Source organism: Lontra canadensis, unplaced genomic scaffold (genome assembly GCF_010015895.1).
Source record: "Lontra canadensis isolate GAN:19392208 unplaced genomic scaffold, GSC_riverotter_1.0 scaffold14, whole genome shotgun sequence".
Lineage (NCBI taxonomy): Eukaryota > Metazoa > Chordata > Mammalia > Carnivora > Mustelidae > Lontra > Lontra canadensis.
The window spans coordinates 27,556,026-27,573,441 of record NW_022631008.1 but is presented as its reverse complement, the minus strand read 5'-3'; the positions used below and the strand labels follow the sequence as shown (position 1 = coordinate 27,573,441).

The window sequence follows — 17,416 nt, the reverse complement described above, 5'->3', positions numbered from 1 at the left end:
TTAACCATCTGAGCCACCCAGGTGCTCCCAAATTTACCATTTTAACCATTTCCAAGCGTGCAAGTCAGCAGCCCTGAGTACATTCACAGTGTTTTGCAACCATCACTGCTCCCAATTTCTAGAATTTTTTCATCATCCCAAATAGAAACTCTGCACGCATTAAACAATAGCCCCTTATTGTCCCCTTTTCCGGTAAGCTTTCTTCTATTATATTCTGTCTCTATGAACAATACTATTTTAGGTATCTCATAAAAGTGAAATCTAATAATATTCATTCTCGTACATCTGCCTTGTTTCACTTAGCATAACATTTTCAAGGTTCAGCTATGTTGTAACATGTATCAGTACTTCATTATGTTTAGGGCTGAATAATATTCCATTTTATGGATATACCACATTTCGTTTATCCATTCATCTCTTTGGTTTCAGGGTTTTTTATTTAAGTAGGAAGCATGCCCAGCATGGAGCTGAACTTGGGGCTTGAACTCATAACCTTGAGATCAAGACCTGAGTTGAGATGAAGAGTCAGACACTTAACCAACTGAGCCCCCCATATGCCTCTATCCATTCATCTGTTGATGGACATTTGAGTTATTTCCACTTTTTGATTACTATGAATAGTGCTGCTATGAACATTTGTGATACCTGTTCAAGTCCCTACTTTTGATTCTTTTGGGTGTGTTTCTTTTGAGGAATCACCAAACTATTTCCCAATTTGTTTCTAATATTCCTAGAATTCTGATATAACAGAAAGAAAAAAATCATTACAAAAAGATACAATAATGGTTGCTTTTGGCATTCGGTATTGATCTCAGTGGGAGATGGCTGTTTATGGAATGACCCTGATGGGACATGTTTGGATGTATAAAGAGAGATGCTTTACAACGGTCCCGAAGGAGAAGGTCACCACCAAGAAGAAGTAGAAGGTACAGCCTTGATAAGGATGCGAAACTGTTGTCCTCCCTGGGTGGTGCTGAGACAGGGGCCCTGGAAGGAGGGAGAGAAGAGGCCTCTGGAGAGAGGGAGCCACACCGAGGTCACAGATCCTTAGGTGAAAGATGGCCAATGAAGCTAGAAGGCCTCACAGTCCATTGTAGATTGCTGACTTGGTCGGCCCTGGGTGGTCATTACCCTCTGTTTTCCCTAAACCTTCAGCTAAAACCTTTTCTATTTCATGAAGTGGTGATCGTGGCCTTGTGAGCAGATCAGGAGCATGAGAGGGACAGGGAAGGGGGTGAGGCACTCTCACTGTGCGGGAGGTTGGACTGTACCCCTATTCAGTGCCAGCAGAAAATCGGAGGGCCAGGTAGCCGTGAGGCACGTCAGAAACCCTGCAGGAGATGAGGTAGGGATTCAGTATCACTTGGAGTAGATGTTGAAGAAGAAAACAGTTGCAGACAATGGAAGACTTGGGGCTTTCCAGGGTATCCTGAGAATACTGTGCCTCTGAGCAGGGAAACCAGAGTCACCCTACGTAAAGCCCCAGTGTCAGATGAGGGCAAGCAAGTCCTGCTCAGTGAATGTTCCATCCGGGCAGGACACTGAGACGCACCCTCTCTGTGGCAACTTATGTCAAAAGGCACAGCCTGTTAAACAGAACTTTGTGGAGACACTGGGGCAGCTTAGATAAGATCTCACTTCCCTTCTCTATGAGGAACAGCCCCAGACAAGTCGTTCTGGGGACCGGCCTCGAAAAGTGAACTTGCTCAGACAAAACCCACCCTGCACCGTGACAGGACCTTGTAAAGTACCATCGGCCTCGATACGGCCACCACGGGTATCAGCGCTTGGACCCACGTAATGAAATGGCAGGAATTTGGGGATTTTCCCCAGGCAGGAAGGGAAACCGTGGCCCCATGACCCAGAATATGTTGAGAGGGGTCAGAATAGGCTCCCCAAAATGGCTATGGTCAAGACTTACAGAGAAACGTAACTCTAGTGAGAAATTCTCCATGGCAGGCAGAGCAACGGGTCCTCAGAACCGCAGTCCTCGGGCCCTGTGTTTGAGACCCTTGCTGTTCTGAATGTGGTCCTCAGAGTAGCGGCGTCGGTAGCACCCGAGAGCTCATTAGAAATCCGAACCCCAGGCCTCACCCCAGACCTACTGAACCAGAATCTGTCCCTTAAAACACGCCCAGGCAAGGTACCTGTGCACCACATTCTGAGAAAACATTTTTGGCGTCCTGCTCCACAACCTTGGAATCACCTGGGAAACTTCAGGTTTTGACAGACCCTGTCAGAGCTCTCAGGTGACTCCAATCTGTAGTGGAATCTGAGAACCACCACTCTAGAGAGTTCTGCTCTGGCCTCTTCCGGCTGCGCCCCTGTGCTCAGGTGAGGGGTCCAAAAGCCACTGGTGTGCTGATGAACAGGTTTCCCAGGAAAAAAACGAAAACAAAAACAAATGACCTGTGATACTCAAAAGTTGAAAGTTTGCCATTTCTCCTTGTGTATCTATTCCTGCTCGACCGCAGCTGAATTTGGGCTGCGAGGGTGGTAGCAGGAGGACAGAGGTGGGGAGAGATGACTCCGCTCTCAGGCTCCTGTACCGGCTGGCACCCAGGCTTGGGGCCAATGGGGTGTGTCCACTGTGAGCCTCTGCCCTCCTCTAGGGACCGTAGAATTCCCTGATCCCGTGCAGGTCTTTTCTCCAAGGGGGTGGTACAGAGTTTAAACAGGGGCCCCTCGGAGGAGCCGGCATTAGGAAGAGCATGGGAGGGGGTTGAGAGCAAGGGCTCCCACCTCATCCCTGTAAGTGCAGGAATGAGCCTGCGGACAGTCACGCCCCATTTTGAATTTGCAGCTCTTTTCAGAGCTCTGCTGTGGTATGGCAACCCTCTGTTATGACCAGACTTTCCCTGTTCCTTAAGAGCAGGTTTAACTTGCCAGTCTGAGGCTCAGGTGTGTTTTGGGGAAAGAGGGAGAGAGACAGGGAGAGAGGCCAGCAGATGCTGGCAAGGGCTTGAAGGAATCAGGAATTTAAGTGGGAATGAGCAGGAGAATATAACTCAACTCTGACTGCCCAGGAAGCCTTGGAAATGGTGGGGAGGCGCTGGACTTCCCACAGGATGTGGGAGATAGATTTACGTCACAGTGTTTGTTTGTTAAAGGAAAGATGATCTCGAAAGTTTGGAGGACTTATGGCAGAGAGCTCAGAGCCTGGAGTTAGACTGCTTGAATTCAAATCGCAGCCTCATCACTCACAAGCCTTGTGGCGTTGGGCAAGTGGCCTAAGCTTCCTTCCACTCCCTACTCCATATCTTCCTCATGAACCTGGGGTGCACTGGAAGACAGGGGACTGACTGGCCAGATCTGTGGCAGGAAAGGGTTAAGGAGAGCAAAGGGCCTCGTGACAATAACACTAGAAGGCTGGAGGAGGTGGCATAGAACGGGCATTAGCCCTCTGTGGAAGGAGTTTCTTGGGAAAATGGTGCTCGAAAAGAAGGACACATGGAACCAATGAAGGGAATTGATTAGTGAAAAAAGGCTGAAGACAAGCATCACCTCCTTCCCAGCTGTTATTAGCTCCAGGCTTCAGTCTCTCACCTAAATGCCAGGTAATCCTTCTTTTCTTTTTTTTTTTTTATTTATTTTTAAAGATTTTATTTTTAAGTAATCGCTACACCCAAAGTGGGGCTCGAACTTACAACCCTGAAATCAAGAGTCATGTGCTGTACTGACTGAGCCAGCCAGGTGCCCTGGTAAGACTTCTTTTAAAAGATTCAAAGTGTGAAGGCTTGAGCTGCATCAGTGGCTGGAAATTAAGCTTCCTCAAAGGGCCTATGAGCTCCCCAGAATGCTGACATCTCTACCATGTGTGTGTGCATGTGTGACACACAGAGAGAGCATGTCTCATGGGTTGTCAGGGTCTTGTGGCTCCGGCTCCCTTGTCAGCTTCAGGTGCCAGTCAGCAGCAGGACCCCCTCTGCTTGTCTGTCTCCAACTTAGAACTTACACACGAGTAAAATTTCCTGACCTTATTGCTTTTAAGATGCAATTCTAAGAACATCTTTTTTACAGATTATCATCACTACTTCTGTTTACTCTTACTTCTATACGCATTCTGCCAAGTAGGCAAAGCTCGCATGAGAAGAATCCATATTTTTTTCTCTGCCAGGAAGGTGTGATACCAAGGCAGAAGCTTAGAGAGAGAAGACAGTTCTGCTTTCAGATGGCCTGGATGACGTAGTCCGTCTCTCCCCAGACCAGAGTGCAGATCAGGGCAGGCAAAAGCCCTCACCAGGTATGTGCTTCAGCCTTCGGTTTTTCCTCAGCTGGGTCCTCACATGTGGTCGGATGCTCTGATCTGTAGTAAATTCTCTGACATATAACACTCCCTTAGTCAGCTGGTAGCAGGAAAGTACACCTTAGTGCCACATAGGAATATTTGTAGGATCGACTGTTTTGTTTTGTTTTTCCCCTTCCAGTATTGACGGATAATTGATTCTGATTGATTTATGCCTTTGTTTGAGAGTTCCTATGTATTACTCTAATAGCAGCTAGTGTTTACTGAGCACAGTGCCAGACACTGCACACAGATCATTTAATCTCTTCATACTCCTCCCTCGGGCCTGCACAGTATAGTTGTGTCATTAGTTGTGTCATCTGTGTCTGGCTGAGGAGGCAAGTGGGACTAAAGTCTACCCTCGCTGTGCTGAGGGAGAGGCTTCATCCCGGGAGAGCAAAAATTGTTCTTCACACAAAGACAGCAGCCAGAACTGCTACATTTGGAGCCTTGCTCACCTGTGAGAGAGATGTCTTACTATTCCCATTGCAGAGATTAAGAAACCAAGGGACACAAAGAAGCAACAAAACTTCCCGAAGGTCACACAATTGGCAGGCGGAGGAATAGGGACACAGACCAGACACCTGACTCAGAGCTCAGGCTCTTGACCTGGATGCAATTGGTATAATGTCTGTTCCACTCCCTGGGAATTCCCAGTCTTAGGTTGTGAGCGCCCAGAAGACAGGCTTTCGCATCCCAATGGTTGGCCTTTGAGTCTACACAGCCTGCCGGGTTAATGTCTCATACTAAAGGCGTGAAAGCTCAGGTTCTCTGCACAGAGATCTCTGACTACGGCACCCGGTGGCTTGAGACTAGAATTTCATGATATAACAAGAAGAGAAGAGGCATTGAGAACTGTCATGAAAGGAAGCCCGGAGCAAATCAACCGACTAGATTCTCTTGAGGGCATTCAAGTTCTGAGGCCAAGCAGGACTGCAGTCTGGCGGTCAGGTGACCGAGCCTGCTTGAAGGGGAGGGTTTAACATGAAGCATCCACCTACCTGCCTCGTATCCACACCCCACACCGTGGTCGAACCCTGAAAGATCAGTGTGCCCGGAAAAGAGATCTCCCTTCTAACCGCGTGACTCAGGTTTCCCCCGTTTACTGCATTTCTCTGGGTTCTGCCCTGCCTGCCGCCACCACCCTTCCAGATCCTTCCTGCCCTCTCCCTGATGCCTGAAATTCCTTTAATATGGAACAAAGGCTTTCATTTCATACAGGGTGATGAGGCTTAAAATGCAAGCACCCCTCAGAGAGGTGGCATACTGATTTAAATTCACACCATGTAACTTAGGTATAAACGAGTGCTCGGGTTTTTTTTTTTCCTGAGAGCACCTTTTGATGAGGGGGGAAGGCAGCGGAGAGAATAAGGACACTGGGAAAGGCAGCGTTAGAAGGATGGTGGTCTAGAGAAAGAAAAGGACATAGAGAGGAGATGAATCCGTGTGGCTTCGGCATATATATGTGTGGCATCCTTGGCCCCCCAGTGGGTACCAGGCAGCTCAGTGGAGGGGTGGGCAGGGCGGCCTTTCTCGAGAGTCCACTCTGCTTTGAAACCCAGCTGTGTGGCCCTCGCAAGCTACTTAACTTCTTTGCACCTTGCTTTCCTCGCTTAGAAAATGAGGTGAACAAAACCTATTGTGCAGGACTGCTTTGGGGATTTCTATTTTATTTATTTTATTTTCTATTTTACTGTGGTGACGTGCACATAACATTTATCATCTTAGCCATTTTTAAGTGTATGATTCCGTGGCACTTAGTACATTTACTTCAGTGCAACCGTCTCCACCGTCCCTCTCCAGAACCCTTACCTCTTGCAAAGCCAAAAGTCTGTATGCATGAAACAATGACTCCCCTTGCCTCCTTCTGCTCAGCTCCTAGCCACCACTGTTCCAATTCCCGTCCCTGTGGATCTGACTGTTCTAGGTATCTTGTACAAGTGGAATTACGTAGTATTTGTTCTTTTCTGACTGGCTTATGTCACTTACCATGATGTCTTCCAGGTACAGCTATGCTGTAGCATGTGTCAGAATTTCCTTCATTTTTAAGGCTGAATAGTAATCCGTTGTACGGATAGATCCCACTTTGCTTATCCACTCATCCACAGACGGACTGTTGTGTTGTTTCCACCTTTGGGGTATTGTGAATAATGCTGCTATGAACATGGAGGTACAAATATCTCTTTGAGACCCTGTTTTTAATTCTTTTGGGTATTAAAAAAAATTCTTTGGGGTATAACCAGAAATGGAATTGCTAGATCATATGGCAATTTTTTTTTTTTGAAGGACCACCATATTGTTTTCCCACAGGGGCCACACCACTTAACATTCCCACCAACAGTGTACAAGTGTTCCCTTTGCCCCACATCCTTGCCAACACTTGATTTCTCTTCTCCTCCTTCTTCTCCTCCTCACCTTTCTCCTTTTTGTAACCAACCTAATTATTAAATACCTTACACCGTTTTTACACAATTTCTGAAAGACACACAAGAATCTCACTTTGCATGCCTAGCACCTAGTGTAGGTCTGGAGAAAGGCAAGCACTCACTAAAGGTTTGGTGGCTGGAATACCCAGAACAGTGCTGGGAGCCTGGGTGTTTCTTCTCGTCCTGCCATTGTCCTTTCAACCATGCCACAGAGCGTAAGCCCACAGTGTATGAGCACAACAAGGGCCATCCTTGGGGAAATTCCTTCTGGTGTGCCCTAGTTTCACTCTGCCCTTTCAGCATTTGAAATCATACCATTTAAAAATGGAAACTCAAGTCTTGTCCAAGAATGAGTCTTTCCCTTTTTCTTTTCTTTTCATGAATTAATACTGTAGAGTGGAGAGTTTCTGAACATCAGCTCCAAATGGCTTTGTTTGGTTTGGTTTACGGAGGTGGGAAGAGCTGACTTTCACCTAATGATGTCTTTTGCAAGAAGCTGGTGGGCTTCTTGAAGCTGGCAAACACAAACCGTCCCCTCCTAGGGAGAGGACTAACCCACATCTTGGCTACTCTGGTTATTGCTTCTGCAGCCGCCAGGCCCGTATACACACGGCACCATATGCCCGACAGTCTCCGCGCCACTCTTTTAGTGTCTCCATCTTCTTTTTCTTCTTGAGTGCTGTCAAGAGTTGTGCAAAGGAAGCAAGTTACCTGTGTGCACCCAAGCATGTAGGAAGGACAGAACACAACACAAGAAGAAGGGACAAGAAGTAACATTCCCCCAGAGGGGAGACAGTTCTGGAATCCTTTTCCACGGAATAGCTGTGTAAATCCGGAGAAGTTACTCGATGTCTCTGAGCCTTGGAGTCCCCGAAGACCAAGTGGGAATAACAGTCAATGGCTTTCTCGGGACTGCTGGAGGGTTAAATGTGCTGACATGTATCATATGGTGGGTTCCTGGTGAAGCGTCCCTCATCTGTGATGGCAGCTAAAAGGGTATATGCATTAGTCTGAAACACTAGTGGAGACCCCTGGGGGACAGACGTGCTCATTTCCCAGACTCCCTGACGCTTTCCCTGCGTCTACATTTCCTTGTAGCTGCCTACAGCACATTCAGACAGGACTCTCTACTGTTCTAAACAGTTTACGTCCTCAGGCTGCTTTCCAGCAGGGGCCCCAGCAAAGGCCCCAGGTAGGAACTATGAACCTATTCCTCAAGGTGCCTGCCCTTCTGTTCAGAATAAACAGAGACAGGAGGAAGGCCCAGCTCACAGCAATTAAATGCAGCACTTCAGCACCTGGTTATCTTCCTACACGGCCCTCAGGACTCCCATCTGGGGAAAGAGTTGGGAAGAGAAATGGAAAAGAAAATTCTCCCTGTTCTTCCTGATAGGTTGTATTCCAAAGGTAGGACTTAACAGAAGCATCTTCCAGGCTTTTCCCAGGCCATTGAAGGGATGGAAGAGAAATGAAAACGGTTTTCACAGCGCCCCTTTTCTTGGCTCTCCTTGTTTCCTCCCCTTGACATTCTTTTCTTCTCTGTTCTCCAAGTATCCTGGGACTAGCTGCCGCACAGAGAATACTATTTTTCCCTAAGCAAAAAAAAAAAAAATTTTTATAATTTTGAGGCAGAAAGGTCAAGGCCAACGTAATAAATACTACTTTTTAAAAAATATGCTTCTGGAAAAAAAAAGACTCAAACAGCCCTTATGTGTAAATAGTATAAAAGTCCTTCATTCTCACTCATTCCCCTCAATCTCATCCCCTGGAGGTGACAACCACTTCACAGTCTGCGTGCATTTTTCCAGACATTTATAATTTCTTCCTCTGACAGACATGGAATGATTGTCAGTGTGTCAGACACCAAGGAGAAGTGAAAAAACATAAATCTATATATGTATGTCCATGTGTTTATCTGGCACATATAGTGGCAAAAATGAGATCATGTGTCTCAATAAATAATATCCCAGAGCCACTTTTCCCTGTTAGAATGTAGAAATTCATACATACATATTTATGATTTTTCACAGCTGCATAGTATTCCATTTTAAGGCTATATCCAAACATCTACAACATGTATATTTTATTTTAAAAATAAGCCGTTTATCCTCTGCCTGCAGAATGCAGAGGAACCCACTTCATGGGACCTACTGGAGCAGAACCTGGCATTCTGGGTGAGGATGCTGCAGGGTCTGTCCCCCGCACAAGGGTGGAGAGATGGCTAGATGTGCGGGCTGAGCCTTGGCCCTCTTCAATGAGTAGGCAGGGCCAGCACCTGCGGCACAATGTGCCTGCCAGGGCATCTCGCTGTGGTGCTGAGCCTGCCAGTGCCCTCACTGACTTCACACCCACATCCCTCTGATTGCAGAGCTCTAGCTACCACAGCTTCCATCACATTCTGCTGCCCCTGTCGTCCTGTGTCCAGCGTCTACGTTGACCATAATTTCTGTAGGCTACTGATTAAATAAGGAGAAGGAAGGAGAAGAAATAAACTTGAGGTCATGAAAAATGCAGCCAGAGGAGGACAGTGTGTATGTTGCATGTGTGCAAGCGTGCACACGCACACATGTGCACGTGCCTCTCACGTGCCTCTGTGTGTGTGTGTGTGTGTGTGTGTGTGTGTTGAAAGGACTCACTTTTTCGTGCATGTTGATGGGCAGGGTGTGTGCGTGTGCGTGTTTTCTTAAAAAGAGTCACTTTTCCGTGCCTGTTGATGGGCAGGGTGTGCACACTCACTGGGGTGGGCAGGGAGTCCTCCCTCAGTGGTGAAGGGCAGCAAATGCTGATATTTTAAGCAGCTGCAGATAGTTAAGAAGCTCTTGCTTCATACTCCACCCAGCTATCTGCACCCCCCCCACCCCCGTCTCCTCCTTTGGAGCTGCTAATGAATAACCAATCTTAACACCCAAGCTCAATCCCCCTCACCCCCAGGCACCCTCTCAGGCTAAGGCTAGGGCACTGCGGGGAGCACGGAGATCCGAGATCGGGTCAGTATGGACATTCCTCCCCAGTTACTTAGCTGGGTGGTGGAAGCAAAAATGCACCCTAATTGGTCAGTCAGGGGCCTTTTCTAGGGAGTGAAGGAGGTTTCTGTTTTAAGAAATAAAGTGACTTCTCGGCTGTTGATTCACTGCCCACAGGGAGATTTTTCAGCGGAGGCTTCCTAGACTCTAGAAATTTGCATACAACTTCCACTTCCTGCTTCAGAGCCTGTTCTACTACTTACCTGGGCTTGGAGAGGGAGGAGGGAGGCGGGAGGCGGGAGCCAGCCAAGGTGGAGTGTGAGAAGGAGAGCCCGACCACCCTGCCCGCTGGTCTGTCTGTCCTTGGTGGTGCTAAGGTAAGTTGTTCAGAACGGTCGCCTGCCTGGCCTTACTTTTTAGCTGCTGACCCATTTTCCCAAACACTGTTTTCTTCTTTACTGAAACGTTCTGCCTTCCTTTCCCCCCACCCTCCACTCCCCACCTTTAACTTGTTCTTATACCCACTTGGGCTGAGAAAATGACACTGTAGTTTCTGGCGAGGAGAAAATGCTGGTGGTTTAATATTTCAAACGGGCGAGCTGAGTGAGATTAACTCTTTGAGCAACAGGACGGTGCGCACACGGGTGTGTTTTTCTTCGGAGCTGCTTGGGAACCATTTGTTTGAGTACTTAGTGTCCCCACAAGTTTCGGTTAAGGATCCAGTCCCACTTCTCCAAGGAGGGAGCTGGGGACGGCAAAAATTAAGTAATTGGCTTCCAGCCCCAGGACACGTCAGTGGCAAAGATGGAAGGAAAACTCCCAGTTTTCTTGAACCTTGTCTCATGCAGGGAAAAGATCAACCCCACATTCTTGGGCCAGGAAGTTCAGCTCTGCTCTCTGCCGCCTACCCTCCCCCCTCCCAAGCTGCAGGGACATTTACTGGCACTGAAAACCGGGGGAGAAATGCTATTACTTGATCTCAGCATCTAATCAAGCTTCATGTGACTTTCAAGTTCAAGATGAGCTCTTAGAATAGGGGATTTTTTTTTAATGGATGGCGGGGTGGGCGGGGGAGGGGGGGAGGGAGGCCAAATAACTAATAAAAAAGAGGACAAGAGACTTGGTTTCAAGTCCTTACTCCACTCCTTGCTGGCTCTGTGACTTAGGCAATTCACTTTGGTTTCCTTAGGCCTGGATTTCGTCATCAATAAAATGTGTGTGGGGGATGAACTAACATGATTTTGTCTAAATTCCCTTCTAACAAAATAATGGGAGTCCCACAGGGGTAGCCTTACTGGGTGGTCTTGGAAGATTTGTTTTGTTTGCTGACTATTCAGATATATTAATTTTACCTCCTGCTACTAGATGGTTAGTTCCTTGAGGAAAAGGGTTTTGTTTCTTAATCCTTTTCTACCCCCTAGCACCCTGTATGGGTATCAAACGCTTCATAGGTGCTCAGGCTCTTACCATATAAGCTGCTTTGATTTCTGTTTCATCACCTGCTCTCAATGCACAAGGTAAAAGCAGCTTTCAGGGCCAGAGACCGGGGGTGGCTGCGAGGCCACGTGGCTCTGTGTGAGGGCTGCCCGGAATTTAGGCGTTTTTATCGGCTCTTGCTACATAAAACAGGGGGTTTCTTGAATTAGTTCATGTCCCATTTGGGTTCCCCAGGAAGAACTGTCCTGTGAACTTGCCCACAGAGTCAAGGCAGGCCAGACCAGCCTGGCTCCAGGAGGCTGTGTTACCGACTCAGCGGGAGCTGAAAACCACTGCTGGGCTAGACTGTGCCGTGAGGTGGGCGTGGGGGGGTGGGGGGGCTTTAACCGGAGGTGAAAGGAAGCCATGCAGCACATCCTGATACCATGTAAGGGTGAGGACTGTGATTGGCAGACACAGAATCCTTAACCTTTTCCAAACCACTACTTTATTATTGTTGTTATTGTCGTTGTTATTATTATTTCTTTTGGGCAGTTATTTTTTGTGAGTGCAGCTCCAGCAGGCCCTGGCTGACTGAGATGGGCCGACTCAGGGCTTTAAGTATTGCCAAACTCTTTCTGTGGAAAGGCCGTGGTATAGTCATTGTCATGCTCTTAGATGGCTTTCTTCCCCCACCCCTCGATGAGAGGACAGAAATGTCACAGTGTTTCAACTGTGATGAGTTACCCATTAAATTTTCAAATAACGAAGCACCGTTATCTGAAATGAGGCTCACTGGTCCCGGCTGCCAACCTAGCTTTTACCCAGAAAGACCACCCACAGTCATTCTTAATCTGGTGTTGTGGCTCCAAGTCCTTTCATGATGAAGGTCATGACATGGTGCGGTGACAGCTCTGCGCGCTGTGTGGGGTGGGCTGACTAGGAGTGAAGTCAGGGCAATGAACCAACATGTCCGGGAGAAGATTCCTAACTGGGACATTCCCACTTCTGCAAGGTGCAAAGACAGAGAATGTTTAAGCCTGCTTCTCCCAGGATTAAAGAGTTAGTGACTTTCAAATGCTCTGAAAATAGGAGAAAGCAGTCATATTTGCCGGCATACTCTGACAGGCATTCAGAAAGGCAGATTATGTGGGTAATTTGTCTAAATGAAATCTGTTTTACACAGCACAGAATCGAAAGCTCAGAAATACCCTGAATGCCACCATTTTTCTACGGCAGGCGATTTTAGATAAGCCCATAAAAACATGTAAGAATTGCAGGCAACTGTTTGGAGGGGGGAAGGGAGGGGAAGAGGCACAGACGAGGCACGTTAAACTTTAAATTCCTTCAGGGGACGCCTGGGTGGCTCAGTGGGTTAAACTTTAAATTCCTTTCAGATCCAGTGAAATGACCCCTAATGTTTAATCAGATTTCCTTATCAAAACAATCCTGCTGTCCTTCCGTGAGAAAGCGTCGGAGGACTGGAATCAAGAAGCTCTCCTTCTGGGCCTCTCCGGTTTCTTCTCAGTGCGTTGTCACCAAGATTATTTTTAGTTCGTGAAACCCCAGCTCTCCCCCCCCCCTCCCCCGCCACACACACACACACACACACACACACATTCTTCGTGTCCTGTCACCGGCAGGCCTTTACCAGCCCACATGTGCTCCAATACCTGCAGCAAGGGTCTTTCTGCGCGTGCGTGTGGGGGCGCGTGCGTGTGGGGGCGCGTGCGTGTGGGGGCGCGTGCGTGTGGGGGCGCGTGCGTCCACGCAAAGTATAGACACCAGCGGGCGAGGGGCGGTCCTGTGAGTTGTAAAGCGGCTGAGGAGGTGGGGCACCTTTTGTCTGCCGGGTGACCCTATAGAGCTGTGCCAGTTTGGCTTGGGTCCCTGATGAGGCCCCTAAAATGGAGCCATTTGGGGGTGGGGGTGATGGAACTGCCGGAGCCTCCCCCAACCCGCGTGGCCCCCTTCCTTCCACCTTGAAACCGAGGCTGGCTGGGGTCTTGGCAGGTCCCTCAGTGATGAGGGAAACTTGGCTCTTTTCTGCCTCATTGATTTCCCGCTCTGGGGGGTTCCAGTGTTTTTCCTTCTTCCCCTCCCACGGTCACTGAGGCTCCCTCCCATTTCCGATCCGTGCGCCTCCTCCGAGCTGTCTGCCTAGGCTCTTTTCTTGCCTTTCACCTGTGTTCATTCTTTCCCTTCCCTTCCAGCTACCCCTTCCCATACCCAGTAATACATAAAAATCCCAATTTAAATAAATTTCTCTCCTACACCAAAAAAGGGCACATTTTTAAAAATGCCCTTCAAGTTTTCCCCGCTTTCCTTGTTGTCTCTCTCCTCTTCCATTCCATTCTTGCTTAATACTCCCTCTTCTTTCTCTCCTGATTTTTCCTTTCTGCCCCTTCTCCTTCTCTCTGGGGCTTGGACTGAAACTAAGAATCACAGATATGTGCTTAGAGAAACCGTATTTGAAACAAAACGAACAAAAAACCTGGGCTGGTTTGAGGCTGTGCTCCAAATATTTATCCCCAGCTAACTAGAGGGAAGAATCCGTCCGTTCCCATTAGTCCGTGGTCTCCTTGCTTAGCAGCTCAGAGGAGCTCCAGAGCGAACTTCAAAATCAGGTCAAGTCACGCTGTGCTGCCTTAAGCCTGATGTGAGTCGTACTGTGCAGGGGATGAAAAAGGGCCAGTAAATGCTCCCTTGTCTCCTGGGCTCACCACTGCTTCCAGTCCTCTGGCAAACCAAATGGAAGAACTTCTCTGTCTGGGAAATGCAAGTAAACTTGGAAGTGTGTATTCGCTGGAATTTGAATGGGAGCCAAACAGTTCACTCAAAACCGGCTTCCACTGAGTAAACCGACATTGGGAAAGTTTGCATGCATTTGGGCAGTAAACAAAGAACATTAATGAGTTTAAAGGTTTTTTTTTTAATACGTGACTTTTAGACTTTTAACTTATTAAAAAAAAAAAAAAATTCCTCCCTGAGGAATGAAATAAGACCTTGAGACTCTATAATTGAAAGTATCTGATCCAAATTGGATCTGAGGACCTTTCTAGCTATAAATTTAGATGTTTATTTATTCTGTCCACCTGAAATATTCATATTGTGTGTCTCTAGGACTGTTCAGCCCCATTGTTGACCCAAAGAATTCTTAAAAAAAAAAAATCCAAGCAGTAGGTGAAGAACAAGCCTTGATTACTTAGGAGCTGGTAATGTGGTTTATTAATTACTCAGGCCTGCTCACTTCTGCCCTTCCTCTGTTTCTTGCTCTGCTATTTGTCTTCTTCCAGGGACATAACACCTTCATTAAATCCTATCCGTCCTTGCCGCAGAGGCGTCCCCTGGAAGATATCCCCTCTCTAGATGTATCACCATTTATCATCACCCTTTGTTTGTGCTCTGTCAACCAGTTTTCAATTTATTTTGAATTCAGCTTATGATTAAAATTTAATGAGATCCAATCAAGTGCTTTTCTCAAATCAAGATGCCTCTGCAGTCTCATCCGTGTCCTCTATTGTAATGGCATGAAGGAAAGCCACTACAGGTTTCCCGCCTGGTAATCCTTTATAAAACACAGGTGGCTTGGATCCACGCCTCCTTAGCTTCAAGGTGAATGGTTACAAAACATACTCATTTTAGAAGCTTCCAGGGTTTACTCGGCTCCTTCAGGCCCCTTCCTCCCTCCTCCGTCCAAATAGCTGTACAAGTCAGGGCTCCCAACCAACAAATTACTGAGTGCGTGGGTTCTGGTGCTGAACTGCTTGGATTTGAATCCTGTCTGTGCTGCTTACTGATCATGTGATCTTGGGAAAGTTACCTAACTTCCCTGTGCCTCAGTTGCCCCATCTGTTAGATGAGACTGCAAATAGTACTTGCCAAATAGGGCAGCTGTGAGGATGAAATAAGTTAAAATATGTAAAGCACTTGGAGCAATATTTGGCATGTAATAAATGTTCAATGAACACTAACAATTACTACTAACAAAGGGGAAGATTTCTTTCTTTCTTCCTTTCTTTCCTTTTTTTTATTCAGAGATAGAGAGCATGCAAGTGGGGGGTGGGAGAAAAGAGGAAGAGCATCTTCAGCAGGCTCCATGCCCAGTGTGGGTCCCATGCGGGGCTCAACCTCATGACCTGAGTCAAGAGTCGGACACTTACCCAGCTGAGCCACCCAGGCACCCTAAGGGGAAGGTTTCTTTATATTTTGATTTGTCAGTATAGTCTGTATCAGTGGTTGGTAAACTATAACCCTTGGGCCAAATGTGGCCCATGGTCTGTTTTTAGTACAGCGTGTTGCTAAGAATGGTTTTTATATTTTTATTTTTATTTATTTATTTTGAGATTTTTCTATTTATTTGACAGAGAGAGAGATCACAAGTAGGCAGAAAGGCAGGTGGGGGGGTGGGCAGAAGCGGGCTCCCCGTCAAGCAGAGAGCCCGATGCAGGGCTTAATCTCAGGACCCTGGGATCATGACCTGAGCCGAAGGCAGAGGCTCAACCCACTGAGCCACCCAGGCGCCCCTGGTTTTTATATTTTTAAAGTGCTCTTTAAAAACATTTTAAAGAGTAGAGTAGGAGACAGAGACCATATGTGGTCCATTAAGCATGAACTATTTACTATCTGGACCTTTACAGAAAAAGTTTGCCAAGCCTCTGATCTATGTGGTTTAATGGAAAGAGCTAGGAGATCTGTAGGTTAGATTTGGCTGTGACTTTGGGAAAGCTACTTAATGTATCTAAGCCTCTGTGAAACAGGAATGCAAAAGTGTTCGCACGGACCTATTCTGTGGCCCAGCTTGTTTTAAGACAAGAGACAATGTACTGAATGTGCCAGATTGGCTAAAAAGATACAGTCTCCGTTCATTAGGTTCATATAATAGCATTAACATTCAGGTATAAAACCAGTAAACATAGTGTAGAAGGAAGTTCTAAAACGAGGTCGCTTGTAAAAGTAGTATGATAGGGCACCTGGGTGGCTGTCCGTGAAGTGTCTGTCTGCCTTCAGCTCAGGGCATGATCTCCGTCCTGGGATAGAACCCCAAGTTGGGCTCCTTGCTCGGCTGGGAGTCTGCTTCTCCCATTCCCTCTGTCCCTTCCCTCCACTCATGCGCTCTCTGTCTCAAATAAGTAAATAAAGTCTTTAAAAAAATAATAACAAGGGCGCCTGGGTGGCTCAGTGGGTTAAGCCTCTGCCTTCGGCTCCGGTCATGATCTCAGGGTCCTGGGATCAAACCATGCATCGGGCTCTCTGCTCTGTAGGGAGCCTGCTTCCCCCCTCTGTCTGCCTTCTGTTCTGCCTACTTGCGATCTCTCTGTGTCATATAAATAAATAAAATCTTTAAAAAAAAATGTAAAAAATTAGTAACAGTGGGGCACTTGGGTGGCTCAGTGGGTTAAGCCTCTGCTTTCAGCTCAGGTCATGGTCTCAGGGTCCTGGGATAGATCCCGAGTCAGTAGGGCTCTGCTCAGCAGGGAGCCTGCTTCCCCTTCTCTCTCTGCCTGCCTCTCTGCCTTTGTGGGCTCTCTCTCTCTCTCTGTGTCAAGTTAAAAACAAACAAACAAACAAAAAAAAAAACAACAAGATGGCTTTTGTTTTTTGAAAGCTTGTTATGGGCCAGGCCCTATAGTCAGCAGTTTTTTTAAGAGTTATTTATTTATTTATTTGAAAGAGAGCAAGTGTGAGTGGGGGAAGGGGCAGAAGACAATCTCAAGTAGACTCCCCTCTGAGCAGAGCCCATTGTGGGGCCCAGTCTCATGAGCCTGAGATCATGACTGGAGCCAAAACCAAGGTTGGATGCTTAACTGACTGAGCTACCCAGTTCAGCCTTTTACAGCCCCTGGAGTCAGCATTTTACTTATATCTTCTTTCATCCTCACAATATACCTGTAAAGCAAATGTTATTTCCCCCATTTTACATCCCAGAAAAATGAGGCCCAGAGAAGTAAAGTCGTTTTCTCAAGGTCACGCATCATGCAGCTGGCAGAGAAAGAATTCAAACCTAGGGAGTTTGAATCTAGAGCCTGTGCAGTTCAATACTGCGTATTTTCCTACTTCCTAGAATTGTGTGTTGATTCAGGGTAAGCCCATCTGGAAAGCAGAAGCCACGGTTAACTGTGCGTGTGGACATTGGATCCCTTCATGCGTGCTCTAACAGAGACCTGTCTGCCACACAGGCTGGGGTCGGGTGTAATGGACACGCACAAAGGGGGGTGGGGATGATGGAAGGAAAAGAAGCTTTCTGAGGAAATAGAGATCAGAAAAATAGTGTTGTGAAGGCTCCATAGGCTTTGTTTCAAGAAACAAAGAATTCAAGGCAGGAT

The 17,416-nt window shown here is 47.1% G+C and overlaps 1 protein-coding gene and 1 long non-coding RNA gene across 4 annotated transcripts in view; one reads left to right on the top strand and one right to left on the bottom strand.

Annotated features, from left to right (window-relative positions):
* Positions 1-3,464: 3,464 nt before the first annotated feature.
* Positions 3,465-17,416, top strand: part of TRAF3IP2 (TRAF3 interacting protein 2) — a 47,768-nt gene continuing 33,816 nt past the window's right edge. Inside the window, exon 1 of one of the 3 annotated variants that reach the window (XM_032858332.1) lies at positions 3,465-3,557. In XM_032858332.1, the coding sequence (XP_032714223.1) occupies positions 3,551-3,557 (7 nt within the window). In that variant the 5' untranslated portion in view covers positions 3,465-3,550. Of the gene's footprint in view, positions 3,558-4,164; positions 4,244-9,957; positions 10,052-17,416 lie in introns of those variants that run through there. The other 2 variants (XM_032858334.1, XM_032858333.1) reach the window with 2 other exon arrangements.
* On the bottom strand, positions 6,248-9,972 carry LOC116868182. Its single transcript, XR_004382762.1, has 3 exons — positions 9,938-9,972; positions 8,126-8,303; positions 6,248-6,416 (listed from the first exon to the last, which is right to left on the bottom strand). It is a non-coding gene; the product is annotated as an uncharacterized LOC116868182 (long non-coding RNA).